Source organism: Anarrhichthys ocellatus, unplaced genomic scaffold (genome assembly GCF_004355925.1).
Source record: "Anarrhichthys ocellatus isolate YVR2014 unplaced genomic scaffold, GSC_Weel_1.0 scaffold3, whole genome shotgun sequence".
Taxonomy (NCBI): domain Eukaryota; kingdom Metazoa; phylum Chordata; class Actinopteri; order Perciformes; family Anarhichadidae; genus Anarrhichthys; species Anarrhichthys ocellatus.
Window position 1 is genome coordinate 14,908,587 of NW_022280033.1, and position 16,525 is coordinate 14,925,111.

The following is a 16,525-nucleotide window of genomic DNA, read 5'->3' on the forward strand; positions in this document are numbered from 1 at the left end:
TCTCAAGCACAGATCGTACACAACATGAAAAAAATGCGCACAGGAAAGTGTGTCCTCGATCACAGAGCTGGGCCAGCCTTTACAGCAGAATCCCCAAATAAGCACAGATTTCCTTATTCATCACTTCCTTATCTCTAAACTGCAGCAGGCTCTGAAGAATGCCATTAAAGATGGCAGCATTTGGAGGAAGCACCAGGCACTGGCAGCTGTTCAACATGCACTCAGGGTCACTAGGCCGGCAGAATGCAGAAGAAAACCTTGCTTTCATTCGAGTAGCCTAGATTGCAAACACGGCGCTGTATCCAGCAGGGTTTGGTGAGACGGACTCCCACAGGCTGTTGCTATAAATAAGATCAGTCGGTCTTTCGGCATTTTGTTGGAGTGACCTTGAAAATATCAGCTCAGAAATAGGAAATATTTGAATTCCCACCATTACTACCATCTCTAAGAAAGCCCAGATGGTAACACTATTCCATTATTTAAATCAATAACAACAACAACAGTCTTCCAGTATCGGACTCCCCGGGGGAAATCCCGTCAATGAGACTCACTTTCGTGGCCAAGTGTGTGTTTTTCAGCATCTACGGCAAAATGTTTGCAATCCCATCACATTCGAGATTGTAAGCCGAGCCGCGGGCATGTTGTTGATTCTGCAGTGCAACAACAGAACCCCCCCCCTTCAGAGAAAATTAAACAAAATGACAGGAAACAATTAACCTACACTCATTTCTCTCTTTACACTCCCCCCAGAAAATGTCAAATGTCAGCGCCTCAGAGAGCGGCTCTTCGTGTGCGACCTGATGAGAATCTCGTGTTTACACGCACTTAACTAACCCCATTATTGTTGGCTTTCTGCAGCAACCCCGATTTCTTCGGAGTCATGTGAAGGAAGCCGTTTCCATTTGGGGACAAATCTGGTTAACTCAGCAAGATTTGTGCAGGAGAAAGCTGAATTCTAGGCGTACGTAAGTCTTACATGTGTGTGTGTGTGTGTGTGAACGCAGTGTAGAGGACAGAAAGTAACTAACTATGTTACAAGATAAATCCATCAACACGTTGGCGGCTTTCGTTGAACTCTGACCTTTGGTGTTTGCGGGCTCCGCCTAAACACAGATCATCTGGAGATCGATGAGGCCGGTGTAATGACACAGCTGCTCCTGTGGTCAGATAGCTGTGTATCCAGCAGTCGTGTGTTCCTCTTTGTTTTGGCTCGAGCCCGTGCAGCTCGGTGCTGAACCGCATGTGGCCCTACGGTGCTGTTTACATTTCAGAGAGGCTTCCGAGGGCTTTCAGTAAACATAGCCCGGGGAAGGTAAGCAGCTAGGCATTGGAAGAATCACAGACCTATTGTTTGGATCCTAACACGGTGTCTGAGGCACTATTTGCTTGACTGTGTTATACAATCTCCTTCTCCGAGTCTTCTTTTAAAAAGGCAGCAAACTCGTATAAAGGCTAGCATTCAGTGTCAAGTGTGCTCTGGATTCCACCTCCTGTAGCTAACCTCCAAAAACGTCCACAGACTCTTTCGGTACACTTCAGCGGACGGATGATCTCCTCCATGTTGACAGGAGAGTGCGATTACAGAAGCAAGAGAAAGAAAGAAAAAAAAAAAAATCAGGCTACTGTCACTCCAGATCATTGTCCTCCGTCGACAGCCTTTACAAATCGCATAAAAGTAAGGCTAGTTAAGATGACGTCACAAAGAAAGAGGAAAGAAAAGTGAGATGGAATAGATTACCCTAACTTTGAATTAGCTCTGCTTGGCCGGTGCTCCTTAAAACGACACACACACACACCCACCCACCCCCCGAGTGTTCAGGTCCTCTCTGCTCCAGCCTTCCCTTCCACTCTGTGTAAAAGGCTTTCCCACACACACACACACGTAACTCCAGTATCCCAGGCTTGTCGAAAATAGTCACAGATAACTCTCGTCTTTGCTAACAGCGAGTTACAAGAATAGGCCAAAGGCAACATCGCGCACAAGCATTTTTGTGCTTCAGTAAGTGGAGACAAGGGGGCTGCACAGTAGTGTCCTGGTTTAATGGTGTGCATAATTCAAAAGTACAATCTGAAATGAACTAGGAGACAAAATAGTTCTGTGTCCAGGATATTAAAAGGAAGTATGATGTTTATTTGAACAATGAAGAAGAAGGGGAAAAAAAAAAAAAAAAAAAAAAAAAAAAAATTGAATGCTTTAACGCCTCTGATTTGTTCTCGCCAACGCTTAAAAGATTTTGATGGTTTAAGAATAACAAAGTGAGAATAATACATCGCATCTCACCGCTTTTAAATACACACTGGAAATAAAACTGCAAAAATGGCAAAAAGTTTTATTAATAGTTCTCGGACTCCCGGTGTGAACCACATTATTTTCAGCAAACCAAACTCATTATCATCCGATTTATGGATCAGTGGAAACACAAACAAGAACAACATCCTCCTCCAGACGTGTTTCGTCGGCGCTTTTTAAAAACACAATGACAGACTGCAGACCATGACCAGACTTTCTAATTTGTCTCACGTCAGTGAGCTGGCAACATGAAAGGACCAAACAAAAAAAACAAACAGACACTTTCTCACAATTGATAAAAGGGTTGTTTAGCAGAACGTTTCTTCCTGGAATAAAGGCTGATAGCCAGAACACTTGTACATTCCAGTCAGGACGGTTCACAAAGCAGAATAGGCCGTCGCACAACAACACAAAGCAGCCTCTGTCAAGCAGCAAAGGACACTTTTACATTTAATTTTTCGCTCTATTTATTAGTTATAATGCTCAAGGGAACTGCAGTGTGCTATCTATCTATTGAAGCAATCCTGCTGTTCATGTAGGTTTGCCTTGCACCGCATTTCCACTGCATGGTACAGCACGGCTCTACTCAACTCACTCTTTTTGGGGTTTTCCATGAGCACAAGTTGTGGACAGTACCTGGTACTTTTTTGGTACAACACTGCAGAACCCTGATTGGTCAGAGAGAATCGTCACTGGTACCAAAAGTGAGTCGAGTCAGTCTGAACCATGCAGTGGAAAAATAAAGAACTTATGCTCAACAACGGTGTTGAGGCACCGCGGTGCCCTGGAGAGGTTAAGTGAAGGATACAGACTCCAGCAGCAAATGCCTCAATAGCTCTCACACTCTCTCACTCTCTCTCACACACACACCCTAAAGCTGAGCACTTTATGGCACATCTGTCACGGCTCTGCTTCATTTGACTTGTTAATTGCAATCAACCTCTATCAGAAACAAGTCAGCGGGCTTTTTATTACGCTTTAAAAGAACTCATGCGATGGCCGCTTGCTCCTTGGCTCACCCAGGATCGACTTAAAAGTCAAAGGACGCAGATGTTTCCTCGGGGGGGGGGGGGGGTTCGTGTAGTATTGTCCTACATTTAATTTACTGTACTCTAATCTTTATTTAATTTGATAAATAGACATTGTGAAATAAATAATCTCAGGAATAATACAGGAAACACATAAATAAACCAATTGAATGTGAAGTAATTCCATTCATCTCGTCCAACCCTCAAGTTAAATTGGCTGAGGGTGGGAACATATTGGTTCATTTACATATCATGCTGCGTTTGTGCACGTTTATTTATTTGACACCTCTAAATTCCATACCTGAATAAGGCGTTGCTCAACGAGTGAATAGACAGAGACACAGACGGTGCAATGGGATGCAATAGGGATAATTGGCCGTGTCACCCACACCCAGTCCTGTCTGTCTATTCAGACAGGCCCATTCTTTTGCGCTACAGTAGGAGGGAGGTATGCACATCAGCACTAAACCAAATCCCTTCTTATCTCCCATTGGAGGCTGGCCGTGACCACAGAGGTCAGCTGTCCCGATTGTCTGGGCCCGCTGAGGGGAACACAGAGCCAAGTTAACCCCGCGGGTCACGACTGTGGTCCTCGGAGCCAGTGGCAATCGGGTTAATGACTGGCCAGCGCTCATTCTCTCCATTGTGGCCCAGTGACAGACACGCAGACGCGAGGAGGGTCAGCAACTTTCGCTGGCCTTCCCCCCCGCCCCCCCAAAACATTCCTGATACGGACACTAATGAGTCCCTAAGGGAACAGGAGTTGCAGACATAATTCATCCTGGCAAGACACATTTTTCTATATGCTTGTCTATTGCGAATCCATAATGCATGAACACAGTGGTTTTTTTTTTCTTCTTTTTGGAGTGACATTGTTAAACGGATTGGCTTGGTGAAACAAAGGGTAATCCCTCCTTCCTCTTGGATCTGACGAGTGGTGTTTGCACTGCTGGGAGAAATGCCTCCATGTTCACACCACGAACAAGACGAATGGATTTAGTGCAAAAAAAACTCCATTTTGCTATTTTAACTTAATGATCAAGCCAAAAGTGTAAATGCACCATCATCCCATTAGGAATAACCAGCGGGGCGAGGTGAGTGAATAGCAAAAAGATTGTTCAAATCTTTGGTAAATGTGACAATAAATGGTCCTTTGTGAACCGAGATGACCCACATTCCGCCATTGTGTCTGAAGAACAAAAAGATTATCTGGAGGATTAATGATTTTCTTTTGGATGGATTTTTTTTATAAATACCGTACAGTCACATCTGTGTCGACTCTCAGGGCTACATCTGGAGTCCACCGACACTGCTGTCACATCCGTCTGACCATCATGTGTACGATGGAGCTCAGTGAGGTTTCAAAAGGTCATCGCTAAACAAGCAAGGTCCAATCTGTAGCTCATATGGTTTTCTTTTCATGACCAGCCATAATAATATATAATGCAGAGCATCATTGCTTATTCACCATCTGCACAGCAACAGAATAAGGCCGTGGGGAAGCATACTGTATGTTGTCCATTGCTCCGGCTGAAGTTATGCCTAATCATGTCCATTAATGGTCCGACTACACAAGAGGCGGTCATCCGAGGGCTCAAACCTCTACGGTTCCTTCGGCACCCCACGTAACACCTACTCTCCGATGCTCGGCTGTGTGTCACCAGAGGTCGACAGGGGGACCTCACCAGCAACGACGCGATCAGCATTTGACTTCTGCCACTATTGCCCTCTGCTCCATCCAGGAGCAGCCTGCCCTCCAGCCATGGCACCGTTTTTTTTTTCCCCCACTCGAATGCGCTGAGCATGACGGTGAGCCACTGGATCAGCGAGTGGCAAGAGGGTGGGAAAGTTAAAGAGCAGAAGCAGAAACAAGATGTACAAGACACAAGTGGCGGAGCCGGTGTGGCAGCTATTTTAGCCATTGTACTGGAGGTAACAGCATTTACTAATACCATTAACATCTACTTCTGAACACTACTTTTCCTTTAGAAACACATCACTTTTCTTGGGTCGTATACGTGTTCATGTACTTGTTTTGTACCATCTTTTCTACACGATAAAAAAGACGAAAAAAGAAAAGCATCACTTAATGAAATGCCTTTTAACAGCAGGCTTTACATCTGACCAAACAGCGTCCAGCCGCATCTAATCTATGCCTCTTTGATACAGCTTAACCACTTCAGCAACAATCAGATTAACCAACGTTGCATCTAGACACAAACAAATAAACAAGCAAAGCAGCGCACCAGGGCGGCAATCCACATTTGTCTTCAAGAAACACTCCTTAAGGCTTTAACGTCTCATTTGTGCGTAACACACAATGAGCAGAAATATGGCGCTGTGCTGGCGTCTTCCTGCGGTTCCCTGGAATGCAGGCCGACATATGCCAGCGCCCGAGCAAGCTGTTAAACATGCCTTCTTCGGGCCATTACGCATTGAAAATTCCTGTAATGTGCAGTAAAGACAAAAAAAATGATGAATGGCCCGAAGAGAACCTAACGCGCTGACCTTGGATCAGTTAGTCACGGGATCCTTTGGTAGTGTTTGAGCCTTATTGTTACTTTTCATCCCAAACTAATGGGAAGTATTGCTGGCACTGATGAGGCTTCGAAGTTCCGGAGCTCTTAAAGTGATCACCAATGTAACAAATATGACCGATATTCAAAAGCAAGAGTGAGAGAAAGTCTTTGTGGGTACTGTGCACTTGATGGCCATTGCTCAGTAAAGCACCCACACATCCATCACAAACAGACCCCTAGTGGAAGAGATCAATTCATAAAAAAAAACATCAACCTAATGACGGCATCTGTGCTTTCCCCGACAGTGATGAGTGGGCTTAAATCCTTCCATAAATCCAGACTGCAATTAAAACAAAGGCTGACAAAAAAAAAAAAAAAACTGGCGAGAGAGAGTCTGGCTCTCACAACGGGAGCAGGCAGCATGTGATCCCCTGTCTGCTGGTTGGTTGGTTTTTGAAGCAACAGGATTTGGTCGGGGGGGCCCATTGTGAGTCCTGGCTATAGGCGGCCAGGCCGGTCAGCCCGCACAGACCAGACCAGCTTCCTGATCCTCGTCACATGCATGTGGTGTGGAATCTGCTGGAAACGGGTGCACCGCGTGGTTTGGAGAAATGCATCCCTCCTAACACTCTGAAACTGAAGGCCTTTTTTCTCTCCCCTCTACTGTTCTCCAAATCATGACCAGTCAGCAAATCGGTAGCAAAGCACCGTGGGAACAGAGAGAAAAAACAAAAAGGGAACGGCAAGGCGACGGTGCCGGGCGCACCGGGGGAGAGCTGTCACAAACAGACTGAAAGCAGCCGCTACTGTTAAGTAACTTCCCAATCCTTAGGAAAGCCCCCAAACAGTGCTGTGTTATGGTAATGTCTTTACAGGCACAACCCGACCTAATGGCTGTAACTCTAGAGGGGCGTCTCCAAGCCCACGAGGCCAGGAGACATCCTAACCAGCTCCGCGATGACTGGATACGGCCCGCGGGCATGTCACAGGAAGCCGCTCCTCTGCCAATCATGACAGGTGTGTTATTGTTCAGCGGAGCACACATTGTGCTCACGACTTTATTTTTTGAAAGACGTATTTATCCGGCTCAATTACGCTTTGTCTGGTTAGCCATGCAGAAGGCACTGTTAGAAATAGATGAGAACATGTTTCTTGTTCAGGGGCCATGTCTGCTGATGGCAGAATGCAACCCATCTCTGAGAACCTGGCACCGTCATCAGCGTGGCTGCTGTATAGGTCTCCCTCTAGGAGTGCGCTGCTGGCAGGTGGGTGAGATGGGTGCATTTTTAACAGGGAAGATCATGCCTTTCATTTATCTGTAAAAAAAAAAAAAAAAAAAAAAAGTCTGTCTTCCTTTCTGTAATGTAACAAAAACAACAAAATTCCAACAAGGTGGGAATCGCTCACAATCAATATTGGTTGCAACCACATAATGAGGCCAGGCATGAATCCAAACTCAACTGGGAAACAGACGACTACTCATAGAAATGTTTGTTCGATGACGGGAGAAAACGAGCAGATTAATGGGGTTTATTTCTGCTTCCGTGCACAATAACTGCAAATCATTCACACATCACTACAGATGTCTTAATGACCAGAGAAGTCGGTTGAAAAAAAATGTTCCTCCCTGATTTGCCAACCTGACGGCTCGAGTCAAGCCAAACATTTATAGTGTTAAAAGGGGGAAAATATGTTAAATGTTATACCAGGCAAAGAACATGCTGGAGTCTTCTTAAAGCACTCCTGCGCCTACTTAGTTCAGCACGGCCTCATGGAAAACTAATCTTTCCCAGACATGAAACCCTGTGAAAACTAATGCCGTCTTATTGATTTTTAACGCTCCAGGAGAAAATAACTTTCTTTTGCTTGATCTGTTCAGATGGGAGCTATGAAGCCAGGGGGGGACAGAAATGCATGAGCACCGAGAATGAAACAATGGAAACTTAGATTTACACTCAAGAGCACCTCGTTGTTGTGTCTGCAGCCAGCCAACAGCATGAGGGCCCATTTGTTTCCCTTTATTGGGAAGTTAGTTATTGTGGAGGCTAAACTTCCTGCAGGAAGACAGCAAAAGGAGATGGCGCTGGGAAACTAACCAACATTTCACTTGTTTACTCTCCCAGCGGAGTATAAAGCACATTTGCATGTGGAATAGGCCACAGGAGCAGCCAGTAATGAAGCAACAATGAACATGCTGTGTACAAGCAGGCTGCCAGAGATTGTGAATGGAGAATCAAAACAACTCGGATGTTAAAGGGAAATTGTTCTTTGTCTGTAACTGACAAGCTCCCACTGCTGCAAAAAAGATACCCCAAATAGGAGACGTTATACAAACAGTTAAGATCAGCAGTGCCAGTGTGAGAGTTTTGTTTACCACTACTTAGATTATTCATAAAGAAAAAAAAAAATCCACTCTGGGTTCCCCACAACAATTAAACACCCCGCGCGGGACTGAGGGCCTCACCTTTATTATCCATAACCAGATGGACAATGATGCCTTTATCGCCCCCCACCGTTTACATGGAAGCACTCCACTGAGCAAATTCATTTAAAAACATATTTCTGTGCAAAGTCAGTCCAATAAGTCCCACACACACACATACCACCACCACCACCACCACTAGCATTAACAAAATGATGACGACAACATGTAACATAATGAACAGTAAAAAATGATTTTTAAAATGCCGGATGATATGATATAGTCTGCCTTCTGGGATATGAACGCAACAGTGCATGTATTTCGCATTGAGTTTGGTTTGTAGTGAGGCCACCATGCTCCTTGGTAAATAAACAAACAATGAGTCAGGTAGAAGTGAGTCAACAGCTCCATTAATGAACAGACACATGGGGTGTAGGTAGGCTACTGCTGAAACATAATTTCCTCCAGTTGTATTTATATCTGTAGCTCACGTTACATGCCTCGGTGCCTGAGAGTAACTTTACTCTTTGTGTATTCACCGTTACCGTCGACATGCCCGTGAGTTTCTCCGCCTTTCGCTACTCCGACTGTGTGTGCAGCGCGCCTCACTTTTAGCTACAGTCCTACTTTTTGTTACTTTGTTGGTCGGGTCTGCGGGACGACATCAGGCGTAACGTTACGTTCTCCTACCTTCACGTGAGAGCGGTGTCCCGTCCAGGCTGCAAGGTTTGTTAACGTGGCTAGTTATCCTTTAAAAGCTGAACCCAGTTGAAGCTGCGGTAGTCGGCCTCACACATCTCTCTCTTTCGGCGTCAGTCTCCAGACTGAAGCGGCTCAGAGCGCACGGCACCTATCTCCGTGATGACGACACGCAGCGAGGAGAAAGACTCCGCCCACCCGACGCCTGTAGGAACTCTCTGCGGCTCACTGTTGTCCACACGCAGACCTGTTGTGGGTTTGTTGGTCGATATTTAAGAGACACTAAAAGACTAGTGTGTCCACTACAGGCTAAAGACGAGCAATGAGCCTGTCATGTAAACTCAGTGCTATTCACCATTAGACTATTTCAGTCCCAAGTAGCCTAAGCCCTACAGTGGCACCGTCTGGTGACATGCAGAACAAATGCTCACTCAAACTGTATATGACTACAGTTTCATATTTTTTATTCCTTCAACCTATGCTTACAATGTCTATAATATTTCCTCTAGTTACCTGTAAGATATTATCCTCCAGTCCTGTTTTGTTTTTCTCTTTTTATTTTGGAAACATACTTCCTCAATTATCCTCAATTACCAGTATTTAAACCAGCAAAGCCCCCCAAAATATACCAAAACAATACCAAGCACAATTTAAATGAAAAAAAATAATAAATATTAATGTTATTTTATTCTGTTTTATTCTATTGTATATATTGAGCATCTTTCATACTTAATATTTTTATGTTTACTCTTTAACTTCGTTTGCTGCTGCTACAAACAAATTCCCCCCTGGGGATGAATAAAGTATCTATCTATCTATCTATCTATCTATCTATCTATCTAATAATCAGTGCTGTACGTAATGGACCCCTAAAACTACATCCCCCAGGTATCCCGGCCATTGCGTGACGCACAATGCTCGCGACAGCTGTTTGTTTCCATGGAGCCGATAGAAGCTAAAAGCTCGCTTTACGGATTAGCTAGCTAACAGCTATTTAGTTAGCCTGTCGTTGTTGTTTTTGTTGTCACGCGGCTTTCAGCATGTCAGGACCAAACAGCGACAATCTCGAGGCTTTGTTTTCATTTGAGCTTTTGGTGGAATGTATCCGAGTCGAGAAAGAAAGTCAAGTGTCCGACGAGCTGGCTCTTGGGGTACGACTGCTGGATTTTCCAACGCTGCTCATCTATCAGCCTCAGCCTCAGCCGAGCGGTGGTGGCTTTAACCAACACGGCCATGATGGGAAGGACCAGCAGGGAGAATACTCCTTTAACAGAGGGAAGTCTTGTTTCTTCACAATGAAGCTGAACTCACTGCATACCAATTTATCCAGCACCCCTCTCTATGTTATGGTGTTGGATGTGAAAGAGGAGATCCCCAAATTAGTCGGTACCTCACTCATCTCACTGGCAAAAGCGATGGACAGAATCAGTCAGGATGTGAGGGAACATGGAGTCTCTCGTCCCTCGTCTCATGGTGAAAGGGGGGTTGTTGGTATATGCAACCTCGCGGGGGAGAAAATTGGATCCATCTCCCTGAGTTACAAACTGCTGAGTCTAGGAGCTGGTTTACTACCACGTATCACAGAGACGGGTCTGAAAAGCACCAGTGTACATAGAGGAGAACATATACATCCTCCTGACTGTGGGAATGTCTGCTCAACCACACCGGACAAGTCTGACGTTAGCAGAAACATCCAAAACAACAAACCCTTGAATGAGAATACCGTAATAAATGAGGATAAACGGGACAGTGGTGTGTGTGTTGCCGTGCAGGCTGAACACAAAATAAGCAGCCCAATGCCTCAGAATCTCAAAGAAACGGAAAACAACTATGACGAAGATTTAACTATATTTTGTCCGCCTCACCTCTTCTACAATAGTTCTGCAGAGGAAAAAAACAAAAAGGAAGCAGGGGATTGCACGTTAGCGAATCTAGACTCGGATGCTTTTACATTTGAAGACACGTATTCAGAAGAAGAGTCAAGTGAAAATAAAATAGAAAATACAAGATCTCCAATGATGGACCGGAGAGTAAGACAAGAAAAAACTCCAAGAAACCCAGAAACAAGTGAGGAGACCCCAAATGTCCTCGGGGAGGCCTTGCGACAGTTGCCTCTGCTAAATGCTCTTGTTGTTGAGCTGTCCCAGTTGAATGGACAGAACCCACAGCAGCCCTTGTCTGTTCATCCCAACCTCTCTTGGATTTACAGGCCTGCTTCCACAGAGCCCTCTGCTGGGTATGGAAACACATCGCGAAGGGAGTTGTTGCAGAAAACTGGGCAGGGAACTAGTCCCCACTTTAAGCATGTGCATTCCCCCAGATACCGCTCTACACCAGTAGTTAGGCCTGCATCTGTAAAAGCCAAAGACAAACAACAGGAGGCTTTGGTCGAGAGTAAAAGCTCCAGTAAATCTCCCGGGAAGAAGCTTGTTTATGGTACAACTAAAACGTTCAATCTGAGGCTGAAGCAAATCTCTCCTCTTAAAGTAACACGTCGTGAATGCACAGCCTTAATACAGAATGAAACAGTGTCACGTATGGCCAAAGGGAAGACAAAGTCAAGTAATAAGACTGGGAAGTCCAGCAAAGGAAAATCAGAGAGCAGACCTCAAAATCAGAGCTCCAGTCTAAATGAAAATGTAGAGACAATGATGCAAAGCATCACAGTGGACTCTGTTCTGCAAGAAACTATCACACTAAAACCAAAAGCCCTGCGTGGGAGAGTTCATGGTAAACAAGACAGAGACCCCCCGAGAATTTCACAAACACCTTCCCTTTCTGAAAGAGACTCGCAATGCATTCACATCCCCAGTGTGGATGGTGATAATGTGGGCCAAAACAAAGACGAGACGGAGCATCACATTGAATCAAATCAAGTCAAGTCTCAGGCGGAAGCTGACGGGCGTAGGGAGAAAGTTGTGTCTCCAGGAAGCAGCGGACACAGCAGCCCCAAATCTTCATTTTCAGACTCCAGCGGGGAAGGAGACGAGGAGGCGGACTACGCCGATGACTTTAACAGCCTCGAGGCCAGTGATGCCTACTCCCCTGACCCCATGAGCAGCCCAGAGTCCTCTAGAGCCAAGACCACCCGCTCCCCTGTCCCCCTGGACTCTTGCAACTCTGACCGTTTCCAGAGGAGAGCGGTCCTCCCCGTGCCCGTCAAAGCCCCCAGCTCTCCACAGCGCGCTCTGAGGGGTACGCGCATCATCCGACCTCGAACCCACGCCTCGGCCCTCAGCTTCTCCTCCGAGGACGGCGACGGGGACGGGTCGGCCTCCTTGCAAACCATATGCTCCAGAAAAACAGTCGCGACGGACAGTAGTAGGGTGGAAAGGAGCTCCAGCACCGACGCTTTCATGTCGTCAAGAGGTCAAAGGTCAGCCAAGAACAACGGTCCCGTTGGAGGGTTTTCTGCAGAATCGGTGTCCTCCTTTGAACCGGTGGAGGTGGAGGAACTGGAGGATGAGCTCGGATCTCTGGATTTCAAAAAGGAGTATCGGCATATATCTGAGCTAGTGGCCAACAAACTCCCTGGTTACACGATGTAAAGAGAAAATATAGAACTCCACATTATGGTAACATCAAGGCTACACTATCTCCCCTAATCGAGTTAAACGGATGAGTAGTGTTGTAGTGTACAAATCCAGGAAATGTGTATGTGTGTAAGTTTTCCTTTCAGGTATGATAACTGTCAACTTTTGAATAAAGACGAGCTTTTCGTGGAAATAATGTGATCATTTTACGTCTTAATCCCTCAGTCACTCAGTCACTTAATCACTTTAGGCTACTGGACATTTGCATAAATTATTTTTAAGTCTTTTAGTGACATATATGAGGATGGAAAATGTCTCTGTGCACAACGTTTATGCAAAGCGTTTCACAGAATAAGCTCTTATTTCCAGTCAAGGTGTCACATGCTGAAACTCTCACAGAGCAGCTCCCGATAATGTCAAGGTTCCTGTAAATACCACAGTTTGCCTCTTTTCATTTCTCCCTTGGTACTATTTGATAAGCAAAACCGAGGTTGCACGTTTTGCATGACACCGTTGTGTTCAGGATTTCTGTATCAGTTTTGGGTTTCACTGGGACAACTGAACCTTCATTTGCACTGGTGGTGATTCATTATTAGTTGTAAGTGTATTTACTCAAGTACTGTAATTAAGTAGAACTCAAAGGCTTTTGTACTTTGTGTATCTACATTTTATGCTATTTTTAATTACACTCAACTACATTTGAGAAGGGACTACTGTGCTTTTTACTGTACTACATTTATTTGACAGCTATAATACTTTCAAACTAAGATTTTAATAATCTATAATAAGCATGTAGGCTACACAAACATATGTAACATAGTTCAAATTAGACTAGTTAGACGATTTTAAACTGCAATATGCATTAGTCATAGTCGTCCAAAATGATGAAAAACATTGATGAGGTCAATTCTGGATAATGAGTAGGCTACTTCTACTTTTGGAGTATTTGTACACCGCGGCATTGCTCATCTGAAGTAGGGCTCGTGTTTCCGGGTTTCCTATTAAATAACTAATTGTCTCCGGTTTTCAAAGTCCACTCTTTCTACCGACTTATTTGAAGGTTACACCTCGTTCAACTCGTGTGTCACTTTAAATTTATGCTGAATTTGGCTCGTTGAAAAAAATAAACAACTAAAGTGTGTCTGCTGCGCATGCGTCAACTCGATGTGTACGGAAGAGCTGTAGCGGCACGTCGAAACGGTGTGAAGTGAAATGTTCAAACACGTTTTTCTGACAGGACCTCCAGGTAACACTTAACACCGGTGTGTCGAAGTTACAGTCGCTGTGAATACAAAGCAGTCAGTCAGCTGTCTTCACCCAGTGTCCCAGTCAGTCAACGTTTACGTTGCTTGTGATAAAAGTTAGCTTGTTTTAGCTATTTTTGTCCACATAAACTCGCATTATACTGCTAACTCTTTATGCTAACCAGGTATTTAGGCTATTCCTTTAAGTACTTCCTTTCATTTAAAGAGACGTGTGTACAGTTACATTTTTAAATACTATTTTGACAGGCTTTTTTAATCAGTATGACTCAATACCTCCTATTCAAACATATATAAATGTAGTAGACTGAGAGCATTATTTAAGGAATAAGGATGCCAGCATCACTAATGCATGGATTAAACATATTCTACCATTTCACAGTAACCCTAATTCTAATTTGTGATATATTGCAGTTGTAACACAATGTCTCTTGTTTTGGCAAACAGGTGTGGGGAAAACTACTCTGGTCCAGAAAGCCTGTGATGCTTTAGTGTCATCGGGGGCGGCAGTAGAAGGGTTTTACACCGAGGAGGTGAGGGAGGGAGGCCGGAGAGTCGGCTTTGATGTCGTCACAGTGACTGGAGAGAGGGGCCACCTGTCCAGAGTCAGGTAGCAGGGTGGTCATCCTATCAAAACTACACTTGCTCTTTTTTTTCATTACTGTGCAGTTTTTTGAGTTACCTTCCCCTTGTTTTCTTTTATTTCGCACAGAGACGCCGCCGGTTCACCTTACGGCGGACGGGAATACACAGTTGGGCAGTATGTGGTCGACTTGCCTTCATTTGAAAACTTGGCTCTCCCCCTCTTCAGAAATGTAAGACAGCGGCACATGCTTTTTAAAGACACACACACACACACACACACACACACTTAACAACTCATCAAACCTTTGATTTCCCCAGAATTGATGGAATAATTGGAAGCTTGCGAACGCATAAATTCCAGAGTGACATTTTTAGTGTTGGTGGTGCCGTCTGGCTGTCACTGGCCGCGATTAATCCGGCATGTAAAGTGAGGCCTGGAGTGACGCCTACACATGTGCTGTAAAGGAACAAATTCCACTTTCATCTCACTTGAAGCGTCTCTGTAATCATCACTGCTGTTGCGTGCAGCATCCAAACGCTGTCTCAAGCATGCTATCAGTCGCAAGCATGAGACGTTAACGTGGTGAGCGTTTTTTTCCGCGTGTTCGCTTCAACAACACCAATGAAACTGACCAATAAATGTCTCAACGCAAACCTGGTTTCCTTTTATTCATAACTTGCGCCTGACATCAAGCACACACTTACGCACGCTTGTACTTCGTCCCCAGGTCGGGTCAGCAGGTGGGGGCGGCGGGAAGGTGTTCGTCGTTGACGAGATTGGCAAAATGGAGCTCTTCAGCCAGTCGTTCGTCAGGGCGGTGAGGCAGACTTTAGATAGCTCCTCCTGCACCATCCTGGGCACCATCCCCATCCCCAAGGGGAAACCACTGGGTCTCGTGGAAGAGGTGCGGAGCAGGAGAGATGTCAAGGTCTTCACTGTGAGTATAAACACATATTTAGGTCACTTCTGGGAGCTTTTGAGTTCAACTATAGCTACAGGACACCGTTTACACTGTATCCACTTGGTTTTAGGAGGGCAGTCGGCCTGCCCACTAATGCAGAAGGGGCATGCCCCGCATTATCCCTCTCCTATAGCAGGATTAGCTCTAAATCATGCGTGCCTGATTCGACAACAAAGGGTGGTCTCGGATGTCAAAATAATTTATCACGGAAGACTCAGTTATGGATATTGTCATGCAAAGTACTCACTGTGCTGGAGGAGTAGTTGTATGTGGCAGTGTAAACGTTGTTGGCAAACATATGATTTGTAATTTCGCTTTTAAAACCGTAGGCCAGAGATTAAGTGTTTATAACATGCGGTTGATAATCTCAAAGTGGACACTGTAATTGTCTGAGGCTTAGCTCCTCGAGGACTAGACATGTGTCACAGCTTCTTTTTTTTAATCTTTAGCATAGTTTCTATCATTTTATATGCTCTGCCGGCTACCTACTAACCACCTTTGATGACCTTTGCTTATTTCCTTTCCCACCTAGGTGTCGAAGGAAAACAGAAATGCCATTTTACAAGACATTCTAGCAACACTACAAACTTGTCTCAAGCATGGCCCCTAATAATGAGATTGAGAGCAGCAAAAGGCGAAAGACACTTCTGCATTTGTTTCATGCTGACGACAAGTTGCATGTGTGTCAGTGCATTACGCAGTGCACACAGCTCTGCATGAGGAGTTAGTGTGTCACATGCATGTATTTATGTACACAATTTTTTTTCCCATTCTCATACGGCCTCAAAATGGATTGCATGCTGAATAATTGATTGTTGAGATGGAACACATGGAGGGAATTGTTCAGTTAGTGTGCAAATATCTCGTGCTCTCCGAGTCAAAGACGGCTAATAACAGCTGTTTTATTTTGTATTCAGCCGTTGTTGGTGTTATAGAGACCCCACCTGGCATTTCTCCTATATTTGTGTGTAATAGTAATTAGTTCATGAGAACAAGTGGTGCTTTTCATTTTTCTTTTTTAATAAATGGGCAAACGAGACCTGTTTATTCATTTAGTTCTTCGCTATGTGAGCCCGACTTGTGTGTGTCTAGTCATCCTGAGGTTGTGCGCATTGAAAATCAATCAATATTTAACGGTGCAATTATGTCCAATCCTGTCATGGTTTATTCATCCACCAGCATGAATAAGAAAATAGGAAAATAAACAGATATTGTCTTTCTCTGG

The 16,525-nt window shown here is 44.7% G+C and overlaps 3 protein-coding genes across 6 annotated transcripts in view; 2 read left to right on the forward strand and 1 right to left on the reverse strand.

Annotated features, from left to right (window-relative positions):
* The window catches only part of LOC116378497 (signal-induced proliferation-associated 1-like protein 2), a 74,443-nt gene extending 65,207 nt beyond the window's left edge, over positions 1 to 9,236 (reverse strand). For 2 of the 4 annotated variants that reach the window (XM_031840396.1, XM_031840389.1), the window contains exon 1: positions 8,950 to 9,236. The gene's annotated coding sequence lies outside the window, so the exon portion shown is untranslated. The remainder of the gene's footprint in view (positions 1 to 8,949) is intronic. The other 2 variants (XM_031840407.1, XM_031840401.1) reach the window with 1 other exon arrangement.
* A 640-nt stretch (positions 9,237 to 9,876) lies between these two features.
* On the forward strand, positions 9,877 to 12,872 carry map10 (microtubule associated protein 10). The gene has a single exon (XM_031839810.1). It carries the CDS (start codon positions 9,999 to 10,001, stop codon positions 12,504 to 12,506), a length of 2,508 nt encoding a protein of 835 aa, XP_031695670.1. The 5' UTR covers positions 9,877 to 9,998; the 3' UTR covers positions 12,507 to 12,872.
* Positions 12,873 to 13,574: 702 nt separating this feature from the next.
* ntpcr (nucleoside-triphosphatase, cancer-related) lies at positions 13,575 to 16,520 on the forward strand. The gene is made up of 5 exons (XM_031839377.1): positions 13,575 to 13,737; positions 14,201 to 14,363; positions 14,466 to 14,568; positions 15,067 to 15,276; positions 15,833 to 16,520. Exons 1-5 carry the CDS (start codon positions 13,704 to 13,706, stop codon positions 15,908 to 15,910), a joined length of 588 nt encoding a protein of 195 aa, XP_031695237.1. The 5' UTR covers positions 13,575 to 13,703; the 3' UTR covers positions 15,911 to 16,520.
* The last annotated feature ends 5 nt before the right edge of the window (positions 16,521 to 16,525 follow it).